The following is an 11,989-nucleotide window of genomic DNA, read 5'->3' as shown; positions in this document are numbered from 1 at the left end:
ATATATATATATATTAAATATTTTAACTAATAGTTTTACCAATTAAACAAAAATTCTTTAGGCTTTGTTAATATATTTTCACCAGACAGACCACTACAAGGAACAAAAATGACATTATCTTTAAATCCAGCTTGTTTCAAGAATATGCTTATTTTGCTCACTATTTCATCAAATCTCTCTTTTGACCAATCTACTGTATCTAATTTATTTACTATTACTGCTAATTGAGATATACCTAAAAAATTAATTATTTTTATTACTTAGCCATGATGACATATAAATGCTTTATACGAATATTTTATATACTATATAAATATTTCACATAAATTCAAATACCCAATGAACGTAATAATAATGCATGTTCTCTAGTTTGACCACCACTATCAAAACCAGTTTCAAATTCTCCTCTAGTAGCATCTACTACTAATAAAGCAACATCTGCTTGAGTAGCACCAGTAATCATATTAGGTATGAAATCTTTATGACCAGGTGCATCTAATAAAGTAATAGATTTTGTTTTTGTTTCAAATTTAGAATGACCAATATCCATTGTTATTCCACGTTCCCTATTAAAAGAACATATAAAAATTAATTGATATAGAAATATGTATATTAGTTTTTTTAAATTATTTTTTAAAATTTTAATCACCGTTCTTCTCCTGTTTCATCAAAAACCCATGCATAAGCAAAGGATTGTTTTCCTATTTTTTTACTTTCTTGTTGATATTTATGTATTAACCTTGATGGAACTTGTCCTAAGTCACATAAAAGCCGTCCTAATAAAGTACTTTTACCAGCATCTACATGACCAACCACAATTAAATGTAATTGTTCTTTGCTATTTCCTCTTTTATTTTTATAAATCTTCATAATATCAACTTTCTCTTCATTAAGTTTTAATTTAGAATCCAAATCATATGTTTGATGTCCTGATATTGGAGATTGACATCGTGGACTATTTACATTCAAAGAAATAATCTTTTTTTCCTTCAATAAATTTTCCTTCTTTTTTATTTCTGGGCTATTATAATCAGAATATGGACTTTGAGAGCGAGGACTCTCAATATGAAGATTCATTACATCTGTATTCTCAATTCCGCCTACATTAAAGCCTTTTACAATAGGTCGTTTTCCAGCAGGAATGATTTTCGCATTAGAAGATGTTGTAACTTGAAATGTAGATTTGGATGATTTTTTACCTATCATAAAATTTATTGTAAACTACTATTGTAGTAGTAACTAATTGTTATTTTAATGTTAAATATAAAAAAAATATATAAAGATTTTAATATAAACATATATTATTAGTTCTAGTATTAAAAATACATTTTCTTTTTCTTGCAGTTTAAAAATTCACAAATTTCGTTTTAAAATTTCGAAAATATTTACATGAAAATAATACTTTACAGTAAATGTAATTAATATAAGTAAAACTATTTTTTAATAAATTATATTATATGACTTTTTATATATATATGTATGTATGTATATATTTATGTACAAAATATTTTCTTTAAGTGAAAATAATGGAATATCTTATATTGAATTATCAAAAAAATATTTTAATAAAAATTTGGTTTAAAAAAAGCATTATATAGTACAGATTATTTTTTGCAAATTAAGTACTAGAGAAAATTTTAAGATCAACTTGATTTTTTTAAATGAAATTTTAAATTGCAGTAATCGATTTATTTTTGGCATATAAAAAAAGTGTTAACCTACTTATGTCGAAAAATTATTAATTTAAGAATTAAAGTTTATAAAACTTATCATGAAAAACAAGAAAAATGTGATATTCTACTATTCATGCTTTTCTTGTTTTTTATATGATAGTTTTTATAAACTTGAAGTTAAAATATCTTTTAAATCAATAGTTTTTTAATATGTGTAAATAGGTTAATACTTTTTTATAGACAACATTTAGATAAATCGATTAATATATTCCAAATTACATAGTTTTTATTTAATTTAAAAAAATAAAATTGACCTTGAAATCTCTATTATTAGACTTATAAAAAAGTAATGTATAATATATACAAAAAAGTACATGCATAATACATGCGCTTTTGATCTAAACTTTTGATAAAACATTTTTTTGATAACTTTAATCCAATATGAAATATTAAACAGTTCTTACTTAAAAGAAATATTTTGTACATACACATATATATATATACATACAATATATACATACATATATACATACATATATATATATATATGTATGTTAATTATAACTTTTTTATGTATTCATAAATTTATATAAAATTTATAATTTAGTATTATATATGTGTAACATATATGTATATGTTCATAAAAGTAATATTTATCATAATAATATTTTGTACTCCAAAACTTTTGTACTTAATTTAATCTATACATTATTACACATTTAAGTACGAGTATATGGAACTGAAAAATCAAATCTTTTTAATTTTTCATGATGGTCCTGAGATTTAAGAATTGGTTTTTTCAATTTCCATGTTCTGCATAAAGTTCTACCAAATAAAGATACATTCTTTTTTGTATATGGAAGTTTAACATATCTAAGACAACTTAAATTTAATGTTGTAGGAAGCATATCACATGGAATTTCATCATTTTGATTAAAACTTTTTAAATTTGTATTAGAAATAATATTATAATCATCTTCTAAAATTTTTGATTTTGCATAATTCTGATTACTTGAAATTAACGATGTAGCTTCTTTTAAAGCAGAATTTAAATCAATCATCCAAGAATCTGGAGATGATGTCCGAGTACCATTTTCATTTAATATCGTATCTTTTTTTAATTCTATATTTTGTGAATCATTTTTTATATTAGTATCAGTATAATTTTTTGAAGAGGAAAATACGCTAGATAAACTTTTTTCTAATGAATCCATAGAATAATCTATATGTTTTTGAATAGCACATACATCTAATTGTGTATCATTACAATTTTCATTCTGAATTGATAATTTTGGTATTACAAAATTTGTTTTAGATGAAAATCTTTTTTCATTAGAATTTGTACTATCAATTAAATTGCTAGATTTTTGTAAATGATGTGCTGTTAAATCAGCTAAAGACTTAAATGATATTGTATCTGTATTATTTTTTAAAGAATCCATTGTAGAATTTGATAACGTAGAATCAATAGAATTATTTGTAAATTCAGACAAAGAAGAAAATCTTACAAGAGAATTACTAATAGCTAAATTTTTGAAACTTTCTAAATTATTTATGAGACATACATTCTCATTAGTACCTTCAATATTCTCTTGTTTATTAAATGATAATTTAGGTATTATGAATGAATTAGAATGAGATTTAATTGATGCAGCATCTTACCTTACCAATGGATTTAAAGACAACACATGAAACAAAAAAATTAAATTAAAATTAGATTAAGAAATATAATCATTAATTAAAAAATATTTCATAATTATTATAATGTCAATAAATAATAATATACCTGAATGAAGTTCCAAATTATTTTTATTAATTATAGATGAATCTAAAATAATTTATTTATTTTAACTTGTAAAATAATAAAAATATTTATATATAATATTATATATAATAAATACACATACCATTAATTTTTGAAGATTCTTTTAAAATTAAATCAATTGCTAATTCAGTATCAAATTTTGATTGAATAATTTTCTTTTTAATTTCAGATTCAGATATTGTATCTCCTATAACACTTTTGATAGATTCCATGCATGACATAAGCTTAGCCCATTCAATTTCTGTAAGCACTATATCTTCTTCATTTAAAGATATTGGAAGTTCCTCATTATCTTCATTATCTTCTACTATATCTGGTTCCGTAATGAAAGATGCAATATTTTGTTGTTTACTTCGATCAAATAAAAATTGTTCAGCTGTAATTGAAATAATCAGTATACTAATATTAATTTTATACTAAATATATATAATTTAATACATCAATTATGTATTAAGTAAAAATACCACTAGGGGATACACAGTAGTCATCCTCTACTGAATGTCCATAAACATCATCATAACCTTCATATTCTATAAAAAATATGTCATTAAAAATTGATAAAAAATTTTAAGAGCCATAAAAATAAAATGTAATGTAGTATTTTATTTATTTCAAACCTTCTGAATAATTCATGCATCGTATATCGCGATGACGAGACATTTTGTAAAATTGTAATAAAGAGGTCAATCCTTTTATGCTTTATTATTTGTAACTTTCCATATTATACGAGAAAGAATATATATATATAAGTTGATCTAAATTCCGCCATCTATATTGGCGTTTCAACGTTTATATCAACTTAAATTAACAACTATTTAATATTTAATTCTCTTCTGGTAATTACTATTTACGTTTAAAGGTAATAAAAATGATAAATGTTATATATATTAATTTATATGTATGTAAATATCATTTGCAATTGGATGATTTTTGTTACAATCACTATAGCAATTAAACGCAAGAATTTAACTGGTTAAATTTAAATTACGTTTCTATGTAATTTTATTTTAAATATTTATTTGATAAAATATATATTAAACATTAAATTAAATAATATTATAAATTAAATAATAATATAAATTAAAATATATTGAAATATATTTTTCAATATTAAAAAAATATAATTAAAGTTATTTGCTTTTATTTCATGCTTATTATGTTATAGTTAGTTATCTATAATTATATATATATTTATGTATAATTATATAATCATCAAAATGCTTAAGATTTTAAAAAATTGAAACTTAAAAATTTAAATTTACTTTTTAAAAATAAGTAATGAAATATGTTTTTAAATACTTTTTAAAATTTATATAATACATAGTAAAATGTATGAATCATGTTAAAAATAAGTCATATATATATTATAAATGAGTCACTTATAATACAAGATAAGATAAGATTTCTACTTCATCATGTATATATATTTACAGGAAATATTTTCAACTTATTTTTTTCGAGTTTAGAGTTATAATTTTTTAATAAATATTGAATAAAATATAAAAAAAATGGCTTCAGAACTTCCACCAACGTTGAAACAACTATTTAAGTATATAAATAATATTAATTTATTTTTTATATATGATTTCTTGTAATTATGTAATATTTTTTAATACATTTTTAGTTATATTGATGACCATAAAACAGAATATATAAATAATTTACGGGAAGTAGTAGCTATAAAATCTGTCTCAGCATGGCCAAATCATAGAAATGAAGTAATCAAGATGATGAAATGGACAGAAATCAAATTGAAAAATCTTGGAATCAATACAGAATTAGTAGATATAGGAAAACAAGTTCTTCCAGATGGAAATCAAATTCCTTTACCACCTGTTTTATTAGGAACTTATGGATCTGATCCTAAAAAAAAAACAGTTCTCATATATGGACATTTGGATGTTCAACCTGCATTAAAAGAAGATGGTTGGGATACTGAACCATTTATTCTTACTGAAAAAAATGGTAAATTATTTGGACGTGGAAGTACAGATGATAAAGGTCCTGTACTTTGTTGGATTCATGTATTACAAGCTTATAAAGCTATTGGAATAGATATTCCTGTTAATCTTAAGGTATTTTCAATTATAATTTTGTGATATTTTTCTCTCAATTTTTTTTTATACTATTATTTAAAATATTTTTCGATTGAAGTTTGTCTTTGAAGGTATGGAAGAAAGTGGTAGTGAAGGTTTAGATGAACTTCTTTGGGCACGAAAAAATACATTTTTACAAAATGTTGATTATATATGCATATCTGATAATTATTGGTTGACCACTAAGAAACCTTGTATTACATATGGTTTAAGAGGTATTTGTTATTTTCATGTAGAAGTAATTTGTGCTGATAAAGATATGCATAGTGGTACATATGGTGGAATTTTGCATGAAGCAATGCCAGATTTGATATATTTGTTAAACACATTGGTTGATGTAAATGGAAAAATTTTAATAGATGATATTTATGATAAAGTTGATAAAATTCTAGAAAAAGAATTAGAATCTTATAAAACAATAGAATTTGATGTTGCTGAATTCAGAGATTCTATTGGAATTAATAAATTAGTTCATAATGAAGATAAAGTAAGAAATTAATTGCTATTAAGTTTTAATTATGTATATATTTTATATATTTGTATTATTAATAAATATTTAAATTATATTGTTAGATTCAAATTTTGATGCATCGATGGAGAGAACCAAGTTTATCTCTTCATGGAATAGAAGGTGCATTTAGTGAACCAGGTGCAAAAACTGTTATTCCAAGGAAAGTTATTGGAAAGTTTTCAATTAGAATAGTGCCAAGTATGACACCTGAAGATACTGCAAAGAAAGTAACAGCATATTTGAATAAAAAATGGGCTGCTAGAGGTAGTCCAAATACATTTAATGTTAATATGTATCATGGAGGAAAAACATGGTCTGAAAATCCTGATCATCCAAATTATTTGGCTGGTCGAAAAGCTATTAAACATGTTTATAATGTAGAACCTGACTTATCACGTGAAGGAGGTTCTATTCCAGTTACTTTGACATTCCAAGAAACAACAGGCAAAAATATAATACTTTTACCAGTTGGTGCTAGTGATGATGGAGCACATTCTCAAAATGAAAAAATAAATATTTGTAATTATATTGAAGGTGTAAGTATTCTTATTTAAAACAATATTTCATTATAATTTTATTTAAATATAAAAATATTTTATTTTTTATTTAGACTAAGATACTTGGAGCTTATTTATATGAGATAGCACAACTTCAACATTAACATTGCATGCACATACATATATATTAAAAAAATAATCAAAATATAAATTTATATCGACGCATTCAAAAACTTATTTCTTTTGTATTATAAGCAATGTTTATAAAAATGTGAGATATTTTTGAAGGATGGATTCTATTAAAACGAAAAAAAAAAATAAATATATGTACATCCGATAACGTTAATTAACGAATTATAAGCATTTTAAATTTATGTTAAAATGATAATATGTTAGATAAAATGTTAGGAGAATGTTCAACTACGCGCAATAATATTGTGTTGTAGTAACTCCTCAATTCCAAAAATAAACGTATTAATATTCTATGTATAAATAACTATCTGAATTTTAATGCAATATAATATATAATTTACATAGATATAGTAAAATATAATTATATAAATTGAAATTATATAATTTTTTTAATTATTTAAAGAGCATTTAACTTGAACAATATATATTAACATATATTAATCTGCAATTTATAGCAAATTTCACGATATTCAATATTATATTACACATTTCAAATTGAAATGAATCATCATATTATATTCGACTTGTCTACTTATCAAAATTTATAGGAATAAATCAAAATATTCCCATAAGATTTTAAATATATTTTTCTATATTGAAACTTGCTTTATTCTTATATATATATATATATATATATAATCGCAGTATTAATTTGAATTTCACAGATTACTGAATATAAGAATGAATCAGCTTTTATCTTTATTTTATGAAAATAATTAAAAGAAGCAAGTTTGGATAGAAAAATATATTTAATTTTTCTAATTTAGATGAAAATGTGTTTTGATTTGTTTTTATAGATTTTGATAAATAGATAAGTTAAATATTACATAACAATTTATTTAAATAAATTGGATTTAAATAAAATGTTTGTACAATTTATCTATAAATATAAATGAATCTATGAATTTAATGTTATTATATTATAATGTTAATATTTTAAAATTTGTTGTAACTTATTTGAGATAACTTTTTGTTAAATAAATAATTACATAATATACATTGTATGATATATTATGCTATTGTGAAATAGTTTATTAAAAATATATAAATTTGTCTTTGTATTTATTTTTTTTTCATTTTGCTTATTGATATTTAATATTGATATAATAATTATTGATATAATAATATCATGTAAAAATATATATTAAAGTATTAAATAACTTCAGTTCAGTGTTCTTTCTTTATTTTTTTTTTACTTGTTATCCTCATTCTAATATAAACTTAAAATTATTTATAACTCATTAATTAAGCTTAGTCAATATATATGTATATGTATTTTGAATTTGAATTGATGAATTTTTGTCATTGTTTTGATGTCTAGAATCCTCTCCAAAGATATTTTGTATTTTTATAAATATTTTATGACAAACATCCATAAATAAAATTTTGAAGGAAAAATATGTAATAAAAAATAAAAAAATAAAATTTTATATTTTTGATTTGAATATATTTTTTTTCTTTACATAAGAAAACTAAATATGTTATTTAATTAAAAAAGATTAATTAAGTCCTTATTTTATCTTTATTTCAAAAATGGGAATTATTTATTTATTTTTGCGTTGTCATCTGTGTTTTTTAATAGGTAAAAAAAATCTTTAAAAAATTCTATGAAGAATTAATATTATTTTTATTTTATTTTCAATGTCCAAGCTGGTTGTCCTCTATTAAGTTCTGCTGGTAAGAATATTTTCAACTTTTTAATAGTTTGTTTCCACTGAAATTAAAGATATATTAAATTATTAAATTTAAATAATTATATTTATATTACTATTTATATAATATGATATTCATATTATATAATATGATATTCATATTATATAATATGAAGTTTTTATTAAAATTAAATATATATAATACTAGAAAATAATGAGGCTAGTAAAAAAAGATAATTTATGAAAAAGACAATTAAAAACATAAATTTGTATTTTACACTTAAAATATAATAAGACAATTAAATACAAATAGAATAATTTTCACATTCTTTTCAATTTAAAACTCTTTTAAACAATTAATATAAATTGATATTTGTCGAATTTTTTGGAGATCATTTTCAAAAAAACAAATAAAAAAATCTATAGTTTACTATTTTTATTCATATTTTTATTAGCTTCATTATTTTCTTGCTATGTATACCTCTATTAATAAATTAGATCCAAGTACAGAAATTTGTGTATTGGAAGTTGCTCGAAATGATCCTAAATATAATACACCTTCATTTGGCCATGTAAGAATTATTGCATAAATTTGTTTTGTGTTTTTATTTTGTGTATACCAAACATTATAAGTTAAAGTATCATTCTGTGTTGTCCAAGGTTTAGTATTATAAATAGCTTCTCCATTTATTTTTAACCAATCACCTATTAAATAAATCACTATATATTTAAATAAATTTATATTTATAAGTATATATTTTTATTTATAAGCATACCCATTCTACGCAATCTTTCTTCAAATATTGGAGTAATAATACCATCTTTTGTTGGTCCTACATTCATTAATAAATTTCCTCCACAGCTTACAGTAATTACTAATTCTTTTATTAATTCTGCTAAAGTAAAATATTCTGATAGAACAGCATTCCTACGAAATCCCCAAGACTTTCTATCAATTGTCATACAATTCTCCCATTTATGTGGTAGAAGTACTCCTAAAAAATTTAAATTACAAATAAATAAATAAAAAATATAAGTTGGAAAAAATATTGTTTATGTTAGATTCAATTTACCAGGATTATAACGATCAGAACATGTATAAAAATCACCATGATGACATGATATATTTTGACCCCATCTATCATTTACTACTACTGTATTTTTTACAGAACTTTCATTATATAACCAAGCTAAAAATTCTTTTGATTTCCAATAATCATCTGATGCCTCCCAATCACCATCAGACCATATAATTTCTGGTTTATATTTTTCTACTAACTCATGTAATTCAGGGATTATCTTTTGTTCAACAAAGATTTGAGTTGTAAAATTGTTATTTTTATCAAGTAGATAAAGAGGATTATACCATTCGTATAAAGAATAATAAAGACCAAATTTCAAATTAGTTAAATTTCTTATTGCTGTAACTAATTCACCTAATATTAAAAATTATTAATTAAAAAATTGGATTGTTACTATTAATAAAAATTTTAATTTAATTAATACCTATAAGATCTTTTTGTGGTCCTACATCTATAGAATTCCAACTAAACGAATATTTTGAAGGCCATAAAGTATATCCTTCATGATGTTTGCTTGTCAATACAATATATTTTGCACCTGAAGCTTGAAATAGTTCACTCCATTGTGATGCATTAAAAAATTCAGCAGTAAAGTCATGAGCAAAATCCTGATATGTAAAATTAGGTGGATACCTTTGTTTCATAAAATCATGATATTTTGTACCAATATGTTCTTCTATATATAAAATTTAAATTTAATTATATATAAATTTATATTATTTTGAAAAATATAGAATTTTAAATTAAACAAAAAATATTAATTAATTAATAATAAAAAAATATAAATTACCTTTCCAATTATTCCAAAACCATTCAGAGCCAAAACTAGGAACACTGAAAATACCCCAATGAATAAAAATACCAAATTTCGCATCATTATACCAATTTGGAAGTGGACGACTATCTAAACTATTCCATGTTGGAAAATATTTATTTACTTCTGCTTTTATAGGCCGAAATATTTTATAATTTTCTTTATCAGTTATTATAGATATATATTGATCTTCCCATGATATACATAATATTGAAAAGATTAAAACAATATAAATTGATAAAATCATTGCATTTCTTAAAATTTATTATAAATAAAAGTTAAACTTAACTTGCATCCAAATTTTTGAACTTTTTTTAATACTTTTATAAATTTAAAAATAATAGTTTATTGAATTTTATTTATCCTACTTTAAATTAAATTTAGGGTAATTTAATAGTTAAATTCAAAAGTTACACAAAAGTCACACACATATTATTCAAATTATTCAAAAAAATTAAATTATTAAGAATTTTTTGAAAATTTTGCAAGTTATGATGCCATATTGAATTTTCATCTAATCTAATTAAGTGATATAAGCAGCACTGTGCATCAAATTCAAATTCTTTTAGATAGAGAATTCAAATTATATAATATAAATTGATAGAATTTGCAATGTTTCGAATTTTTAAAATAGTGAAAATTCTAAATTTAAAAATTCTTAAAAATTTTTAAAATCTTAATTGTTTCTTGTCTTAATTGAAAATTTTAATTATTTTAAAAGTCTTAAAGATTCAAATCTTTTGAAAGTTATTCTACTTCATTTGCATAATCCATTGTTTTTTTTTACTTTTGATTTTATCCTTTGAAAAGTACCAATAAAATCCAGAATCATGTAACATTAATAAGAAAAACAGCTAATATGGATGAGATGATAAAAATTTTGAATTTTTTAAAATTTAAAAAACCTCTGAGGCGATCAAAATTTTTAAAATTTCCAAAACAAAACTTTCGAAACGATCGAAACTTTTAAAATGCAATTAATAAGAAATCCTCTATAAAAAATGCAAATCTGATTGATTAATAAATAATTAAATTTGATTGATTTAATACATTCAAGCATGTTGAAATCATATTTATAAATAAAATTATTATATATCGTTGAATAAAAGAGAGTTATCAGGTATCACAAATAATAGATATTATTATTATCGTTAATTGTATTATCATATATTATCGTAAATATATTATATTTTGCTCTCTCTAATTGTATTTATTCTATTATTATTCGAATATGCAATATTTGATCAATATCTGATTTTGATATTTAAAAATGAAAACTAATCTATCTTTGTAAAATAATAAAATCTTTGTATAAAACAAGTAATATCGATACTTTCATAAAATATTAAATGATTTTTGATTCAAATATTAAATGATTTTTTAAAAGATATCACCGAAAAATAATATCAAGTATTTAAAAATTTCGATATCTCCTATTTTGATATTAAATCATTTGAATATCATTAATATTATTGCTATTGATTTAATTATTATAAATATGGGTTCGATTAATTGCTTTAATACAGAAATAAAATTATTTAAATAATATGCGAACAAAATAATGATAAAAATTTTTATTTTCAAAATGTTATATAAACATTTACAAAATATAATTTAAACATTAGGTTTAAAATATATTTTATATAT

General features: G+C 21.2%; 3 protein-coding genes across 4 annotated transcripts in view; 1 reads left to right on the top strand and 2 right to left on the bottom strand.

Moving 5' to 3' along the window:
• LOC102679472 (HBS1-like protein) overlaps window positions 1–4,353 on the bottom strand; it is a 5,616-nt gene extending 1,263 nt beyond the window's left edge. The window contains 8 exon segments of the mRNA XM_006624476.2: window positions 6–235; window positions 337–566; window positions 650–1,224; window positions 2,921–3,066; window positions 3,460–3,501; window positions 3,581–3,874; window positions 3,963–4,028; window positions 4,116–4,353. Coding sequence (XP_006624539.1) covers window positions 6–235; window positions 337–566; window positions 650–1,224; window positions 2,921–3,066; window positions 3,460–3,501; window positions 3,581–3,874; window positions 3,963–4,028; window positions 4,116–4,158 — 1,626 coding nt within the window. The 5' untranslated portion in view covers window positions 4,159–4,353.
• Window positions 4,339–7,504, top strand: LOC102679602 (cytosolic non-specific dipeptidase). 2 transcript variants are annotated; one of them, XM_031514579.1, is made up of 7 exons: window positions 4,339–4,357; window positions 4,932–5,047; window positions 5,123–5,573; window positions 5,653–6,081; window positions 6,168–6,641; window positions 6,716–6,788; window positions 7,486–7,504. In XM_031514579.1, the coding sequence occupies exons 2-6, from the start codon at window positions 5,007–5,009 to the stop codon at window positions 6,764–6,766; spliced, it is 1,446 nt and encodes a 481-aa protein (XP_031370439.1). In that variant the 5' UTR covers window positions 4,339–4,357; window positions 4,932–5,006; the 3' UTR covers window positions 6,767–6,788; window positions 7,486–7,504. The 2 variants fall into 2 exon arrangements, with proteins under 2 accessions (XP_031370439.1, XP_006624540.1); XM_006624477.2 differs by lacking the exon at window positions 7,486–7,504 and having other exon boundaries at window positions 6,716–6,824.
• An 874-nt stretch (window positions 7,505–8,378) lies between these two features.
• LOC102679347 (alpha-L-fucosidase) lies at window positions 8,379–10,860 on the bottom strand. The gene is made up of 6 exons (XM_006624475.2): window positions 10,319–10,860; window positions 9,953–10,204; window positions 9,520–9,882; window positions 9,223–9,441; window positions 8,928–9,151; window positions 8,379–8,508 (listed from the first exon to the last, which is right to left on the bottom strand). Exons 1-6 carry the CDS (start codon window positions 10,587–10,589, stop codon window positions 8,422–8,424), a joined length of 1,416 nt encoding a protein of 471 aa, XP_006624538.1. The 5' UTR covers window positions 10,590–10,860; the 3' UTR covers window positions 8,379–8,421.
• Window positions 10,861–11,989: the final 1,129 nt, after the last annotated feature.

Source organism: Apis dorsata, unplaced genomic scaffold, assembly GCF_000469605.1.
Source record: "Apis dorsata unplaced genomic scaffold, Apis dorsata 1.3 scaffold_1074, whole genome shotgun sequence".
Taxonomy (NCBI): Eukaryota; Metazoa; Arthropoda; class Insecta; order Hymenoptera; family Apidae; genus Apis; species Apis dorsata.
The sequence above is the reverse complement of the archived record's forward strand: the minus strand, read 5'-3'. Positions and strand labels throughout refer to the sequence as shown.

Bases quoted from the DNA above. Each gene is read 5' to 3' on its own strand.
- LOC102679347 (XM_006624475.2), bottom strand. From the start codon at position 10,589: ATGATTTTATCAATTTATATTGTTTTAATCTTTTCAATATTATGTATA. The intron at 9,883-9,952 runs GTATTAATTAAA...TTTTAATATTAG, and splicing joins ACCACAAAAAGATCTTATAG to GTGAATTAGTTACAGCAATA. The intron at 9,152-9,222 runs GTATGCTTATAA...TTTATTTAATAG, and splicing joins AGAAAGATTGCGTAGAATGG to GTGATTGGTTAAAAATAAAT.
- LOC102679602 (XM_031514579.1), top strand. From the start codon at position 5,007: ATGGCTTCAGAACTTCCACCAACGTTGAAACAACTATTTAA. The intron at 5,574-5,652 runs GTATTTTCAATT...TTTCGATTGAAG, and splicing joins ATATTCCTGTTAATCTTAAG to TTTGTCTTTGAAGGTATGGA. The intron at 6,642-6,715 runs GTAAGTATTCTT...TTTTTTATTTAG, and splicing joins TTTGTAATTATATTGAAGGT to ACTAAGATACTTGGAGCTTA.